General features: G+C 46.0%; 1 protein-coding gene across 1 annotated transcript; it reads left to right on the top strand.

The window, feature by feature from the left end:
• The first annotated feature begins 3,189 nt into the window (after positions 1-3,189).
• On the top strand, positions 3,190-5,388 carry LOC121498763 (DET1- and DDB1-associated protein 1-like). The gene has a single exon (XM_041768892.1). It carries the CDS (start codon positions 3,664-3,666, stop codon positions 3,976-3,978), a length of 315 nt encoding a protein of 104 aa, XP_041624826.1. The 5' UTR covers positions 3,190-3,663; the 3' UTR covers positions 3,979-5,388.
• Positions 5,389-6,800: the final 1,412 nt, after the last annotated feature.

Genomic DNA, 6,800 nt, shown 5'->3' with positions numbered 1-6,800 from the left:
TGAAACGCCGGGACAGCTGCACCCCGATGTTTCTAGCAGCAATGTCCACAATAGCCAAACTGTGGAAGGAGCCTAAGTGTCCATCGAAAGATGAATGGATAAAGAAGATGTGGTTTATGTATACAATGGGATGTTACTCAGCCATTAGAAACGACAAATACCCGCCATTTGCTTCAATGTGGATGGAACTGGAGGGTATTATGCTGAGTGAAATAAGTCAATCGGAGAAGGACAAACATTATATGGTCTCATTCATTTGGGGAATATAAATAATAGTGAAAGGGAATAGAGGGAAGGGAGAAGAAATGGGTAGGAAATATCAGAAAGGGAGACAGAACATAAAGACTCCTAACTCTGGGAAATGAACTAGGGGTGGTGGAAGGGGAGGAGGGTGGGGTGTGGGGGTGACGGGCACTGAGGGGTGACGGGCACATGACGGGATGAGCACTGGGTGTTATTTTGTATGTTGGCAAATTGAACACCAATAAAAAATAAATTTATTATAAAAAAATAAAAATAAAGGGCTTAGGTCATTGTACTCCGATGTGGGGAGAGGAGGCACTCCGGGAGAAGGGAGAAGGGAGAGCCTGCCGCGACTCACTGCTGAGATGTCATGATTTCAACTGGGTTCCTGCAGGTTGAAAAGGCTGCTGTGTTACTTACAGGCCCCTTTCTCCTGCAGAGGAAAGTGCCTTCTCAGCTCATCTCTTCCCGTCCACCCCCACTGGGCTCCTCACAATAGAGGGGGTGCTAGAGAGTACCGCTCAACTCTTGCGGGGGATCTTCTTGTTGAGTCACAAGTTTTGATCCAGTAGCTCTGGGCGGGACCCTACAGCCTGCATTTCTAACAAGCTGACAAGTGGTTCTAATGCTGCCCTGGTCTCTGAGCCACACTGGACAGCAGTAACCAGCCGGTTCAAAACTTAGCCACAGAAAGGGGAGGAAAGTTGCCTCTTGTGGCCCTTATGTTGATGAAGGGTTTTTTGGATGACAGTGGGTCCCCACTCTTATCCTTGGAAATGATCCCAGGGATCGCAAGCTCCCACCAGTGCCTCTTCTTGTCCCTCTTTATCCATCACACAGTCAGGGAGTCCTTAAGGCTGTGGTCACAGTCCTTCCTGCCTCACTGTCAACTGCACCCAGAGTCGGCCCCCTGGAACAGAATATTCATGAGACACGAAAGCGTACAGTGAAATCTTGCATCCGCCAGGCGATTTTCTGCTCCATCTCCACATCCCGCTGCTTTAGGAGCCAGGATCAGCACAGCAGCCTTTCCTCCTCTGCATTGAGGGGCCTCCCGCCGGAGCTGGCTCCTCCTCTCTGGTGGCATGCGCTTTGCATTGACCGGCCACTTCAGATGAAAGGGCCATTTGCTTCTAAATGGCATAAATTGCTATTTCTTTATTGCTCTCATAACAGGAGCTGCCCTAAAATTGGTGTGAAGGGCTCTGGGCCTGCAGTTTCTCTTGTTTTTCAAAGCTTGCTCATTTTTACAGCTCTTGAGCTCTCCCTCTTACTTCCTGCGTGCCCGAGTGGGCGAGCGAGGATGGGGTGGAGGCGAGGGGGTGCTAAGTAGCCCAGGCTCAGAGCAGCCCTGGTGCGCGGCCAGGCTGAGAGGCCGAGGCAGGTGGAGCCGCCCGGGCTGGCTGTCGTGGTGAGTTAGGGATCACAAGAGAGCCTGAAGGAGGCTCAGTTTGGGTAGCGACCAATATCTGGCTTGAGGCCCTGATGGATGTTTACTATATTATTAGAAAGGAGGCCAAAGGCATGACGATTCCTAAATGGGGCAAGACAGATTGACACAGACATGAAAGCTGTCAGAATGAGGCTCACCCTCCAGCTTGGTCTCCCGTGTTCGTGGTCTTTGATTAACATCGCAGAGGATGAAGCAGTAGGTAGACAGCTGTTCAGAAGAATCACAGCATTAATCAGGGTGCCCTCCTGGGCGGGGAGGGCAGTGGGTGAATGGCTTCAGGGACAGGAAAAGACATCCACTTTCTCAGAGGTCACCTCAGCTCACCAAGAGGTCCTTGAGACTGTACGCTCTGGGACTGACATCTGTGAGACAGGGCTGGGCTGAGGGGTCCTTCCAGAAACTGGATCAGAACAACTTCCCTGCCTGGACCCCACAGGACCTCCTGGGGGTATTCCCAAGGGTATGGGTTTGGACTCAGACCTATGCTGGGAGGAAAACACCCTTTAAGTAGATGAGGGGGTTAATATGTTTAAAGAGCTTATATCAGCATCTGGCCTTATATAAACACCAGCTATTATTATTAGACAATCAGATTCACTCAGGAGATACCCCCAACCTAGAACTGAATGGCATCAGCCTGTTCTGATCAGAAGTAGCTGTCTTCTCTGAACTGTAAGTCAGAGCCTCTACCAGTCTGTCGTGATCAATGTAATCTATGTCACGTGAGTTCTTCATTGATCAAGGAGGAAATATTTTCGGCTGATTTAGGTCTTTTAAAAATAATTAAATCAGAATGGATTTGAAGTTGTTCTCTGAATAGTAGAGAAACCTAGCTATAGCTGTCTGGGAATTACACATAATCACGTGCGTCTCTCAGCTACGCCATGGTGTAATGTGGTTATGAGCACACACACTGAAGCCGTGCTGCTGGGGTTTATCCTGGCTCCTCCAACTTACTAGCTGTGTGATCTTGCACAACTCTCTACTTTCTTTACCTCAGTTTTCTCATCTGTAGGATGGGGGGAATGATAAGAGTATCAATCTTAGTGGGTTACAGTGAGGATTACATGCACTTATATAGAGCACTTAGCACAGTGCCTGGCATATAATTAATGCTACTGTATTGTCACTACTTTGGAGGTACTGGCTGTCATTGACTACGTGTCTACCAGGAGAAAGAAGATGGGGGGACCACTACATGAGATTATGTATTAGTTACTCCATCAGTAAACTGGTCAATATTTATCCAGGGCTTTCCTGTTTGAAAACTCTATGCTTCATTTATGAAAAACCAACACATCAGGGATTAAATGAATACCAAAGCGTTATCTATTTATTTTACAAAGATTCAATGCAGATGTCCTTTCAGAATTCAGTTTCTTTAGTGCATTCTAAATGTAACTCAATTAAAACACTGATTTCCTGGACTGTTCCGGAATATCCCCAGAACTTCTCCTGATGTTTCAGTACAATCCAAACTTCAGAGTAACCAAACAGCCCTTGTGGGTGAAGGAAAGTTCTTCTATATCACAATTATAGAGGAATTGAATTATGAAAGAAATGGTGCAGTTAAAACTATTACCATTCTGTGGTGGTCATTAGTAGAGGATAGAATAGAGGCTAATGAGGAACTTTATAACAGAGAGCTCAGGCTTTTTCCAGCCTAGATCACCGATTCGTCTCGGCAACACTTCAAATGCAATTGGACATTATGAACCTCCAAATAGGACATGCAAACAGTATCACCAGTGAAGTATACCTGAAAAAAAGTTGAACTTGAGTCAAATCCAGCCATTAATTCTAATTCCTCATCTATAGAAAATATAGTGGGGAGAAGGACATGTTAAATGGCATCTTGAAAAAGGAATCAATGAAAGCTAGGATGTAAGACACTAGAGAATCTGGTTACTGTGCGGTGGCGGCGGCGGCTGAGGCGGTGGCTGAGGCAGCGACGGAGGAAACAGAAGATGGCAGATTTTTTGAAAGGACTGCCTGTCTACAACAAAAGCAATTTTAGTCGATTTCATGCTGACTCTGTGTGCAAAGCTTCGAACCGGCGTCCTTCAGTCTACCTGCCCACCCGGGAGTACCCATCTGAACAGATCATCGTGACAGAAAAGACAAACATCCTTTTGCGCTACCTACATCAGCAATGGGACAAAAAGAACGCCGCAAAGAAGAGAGACCAGGAGCAAGTGGACCTTGAGGGTGAGAGCTCTGCACCACCCCCCCCCCGCAAGGTCGCACGGACCGATAGCCCGGACATGCATGAGGACACTTAAGACTCTCACTCCCCCACAGGCGCCTCCTGTCTTGTCTGCTCCTCGCCCGCCCGCCTTGTGTAAGCGCCCCCTGCCCTGCCCCTACCGGCCCACCCACACCTGACCGACCATACCACTTCCAACCTCATAGGAGCCGATGTATTTATTTTCCTTGAGTTTTTATTTATGCTGTAAAATGTACCAAGCGATGGTTAAAGGGGACGTCAGACCCAGGAGTGTGATGTTGGTAGATGCTTTTTAAAAAAATTGTTATTCACAAACCCCACTACCCAGAACCCCCTTTTACTCCCCCACCCCCCTCCAGTTCTCCTCCGGAAAAACCAGAGCGTGTCTGCAAGGGTCTAGAGCCAGGGCCCTGCTGTGGCCCAGCAGCATGGATGGGAGCCTTTCTCCCTGCTCCTGCTCTCCAGTCCGGGCCTTAAAGACTTGGCTGGGACCTATTCTGTGCCCAGGCTTTGCTCTGAATGTGTGCCAGGGGGAGAAGTCGGCATTTCCGGATCTTTCTCTTAAGTCATTTTATCATGGACTATAGTGCGTGCTCCGTGTCCACCCCAATAAAAGGATCTTTCCTAAAAAAAAAAAAAAAAAAAAAAGACACTAGAGAATCTGATTTGGTTAGCAAGTCAGTTACTTGTAAAGAAAAATGTGGGGAGGACTCTTCTAGATTAAAAGTGACTTCAAGAACACTTAAGAGATAAAACCACCAATAAATAAATAAATAAATAAATAAATAAATAAATAAATAAATAAATAAATGAATAAATGGACTATTTGGAGTCTGATTCGAGCAGACAACTGCAAAAATAATTTTGATAATTGAGAGCATTGAAATGTGGCCCTGGTATGATATTAAGGACTTATTGTTAATTTTGGTAGATGCGGGGCAGCCTGCGTGGCTCAGCAGTTTAGCGCTGCCTTCGGTCCAGAGGTGATCTTGGAGACCCTGGATCGAGTCCTGCATCGGGCTCCCTGCATGGAGCCTGCTTCCCCCTCTGCCTGTGTCTCTGCCTCTCTCTCTCTCTCTCTGTGTCTCTCATGAGTAAACAAATAAAATCTTTAAAAAAATTTTTTGGTAGATGGGGTGATGGCATTATAGTTATAGAAGAACATACCCACAAGGGGGGATTCATGTTGAAGTTTTGAATGATGAAATGACATGATGTCTGGAATCTCTTTAAAATATTCCAGTAACAAAGTAAAACAAAACAAAACAAAACAAACAAACAAACAAACAAAAAACAACCCCAAAACAAGGGGAAAGCGTAGATGAAATAAATACAGCAAAATGTGTTGGTTGTTGAAGCAGGTGATTACTACATGGTTTTGTGAATGTATATGTGTGTGTGAATCTTTTACTTTTGAGTAGGCTTGGAAATTTTCACTATAAAAATTTTCAGATAAACCCCAAAATGAATATTATCAAAAATAAATAAATTGCGATATCTAATCCTCTCGCATTCCTTCTCTTCCTGTTATCGGCTGGATTGTGTGCCCTCAAGATTTAAATCCTAGTATCTTGGAGTGTGATTATATTTTTGGCAGGGTCTTGAAAGAAGTAATTAAGTAAAATGAGTTCTGGTACCTAATCCTGTATGACTGGTATCCTGATAAATGAGATTAGGACACAGGCATATGTGGAGGGGAGATCATGTGAAGACAGATGGGCAAGATGGACACCTACAAGCCAAGGAACGAGTCTTTAGAAGAAACCAACTCTGCCAATACCTTGATTTTGGACTTCCAGCCTCCAGAACTGGGAGAAGATAGACTTCTGTGGGTTAAGCCACCCCATCTGTTATGGCAGTGCTAGCTAACTAATGCACCCCCTTTCCTGCTTGGTTCTCTTTACAGTATTTACCACTCTCCTAATGTATTATATGTTTATTTCCTTGATGTCAATCTTCCCCTACTGGATACACATGAGGGCAGTACCTTTTGTCAGCTGCTGAATCCCTAGCATCTATAACAGGGCCTGGCCTGGTGAGCAGAGAAGGTGCCCAATAAATACATGTTGGAGATACTCCATGAGTACCTGCTAGGTTGACAATATTTTTTCAAGGGAAGAATGGTCATCTTCCCCTAAGAGTGAAAAGTTGCTCACTGTACCTCTGTGGACTTCATCCTATGGTCTGTCCCAAATCTCTGAACTTTGTCTGGAAACTAAGCATGTGGGGAGTTTGGCTTGCAGAGAACTTTCTCTGTATTCTGATTCTCTTCCAGCATACAGTGAGCCCAAGACTCCCTGTGCATCTGTACACAGCAAAATGTGGGGAAGGCTCCAAACTATTCTAGTGTTCGCTCTCTAAGGATCTGAAGGAGCCGGGTGTAAATGAAGCTTTGGAGAAGTGAAAATGTGGCGGGAGGAAAAAAGAACAGCAAAACAAGGGCCTATCTGTAGGGGACATCTGTCACATTTCCTTGCTGCATGGCATGTACTGAAAATTTTCCCTGTGTTGAAGAAAATCCAGCCTCATGCACCCTGGCTCCCGAAGCAGAACGTTTTCCGAGGCTCTCTTGTGGCTGCAGCACAGACATGGGGCCTGGGCTCCACCAATCAGACATCATGGCACATAAAACTTCTCTTTGTAACTGGGTCATGTAAGGGTGCTAGCACCATCTAGAATCTATTTTTTGGTCAAGCTGGTAGAGGGGATTTTTTGGCGGCAGCAGTAACCGAAAGGTTGTTTTTGATGCAGAAGTGCTACTGGTGCGGCAAAAGGCAGAGGACGTGGCAGTAAAGGAATACCCGGTCCCAGTTGCAATGTTGTCACTTGCAGCACCAGCACCCGGGCCCGTGACAGCGCCGCTCTGCTGCGTGGCTG

The sequence above is a fragment of the Vulpes lagopus genome, chromosome 9 (genome assembly GCF_018345385.1).
Source record: "Vulpes lagopus strain Blue_001 chromosome 9, ASM1834538v1, whole genome shotgun sequence".
Classification (NCBI taxonomy): domain Eukaryota; kingdom Metazoa; phylum Chordata; class Mammalia; order Carnivora; family Canidae; genus Vulpes; species Vulpes lagopus.
This window is presented reverse-complemented; position numbering and strand designations above follow the sequence as displayed.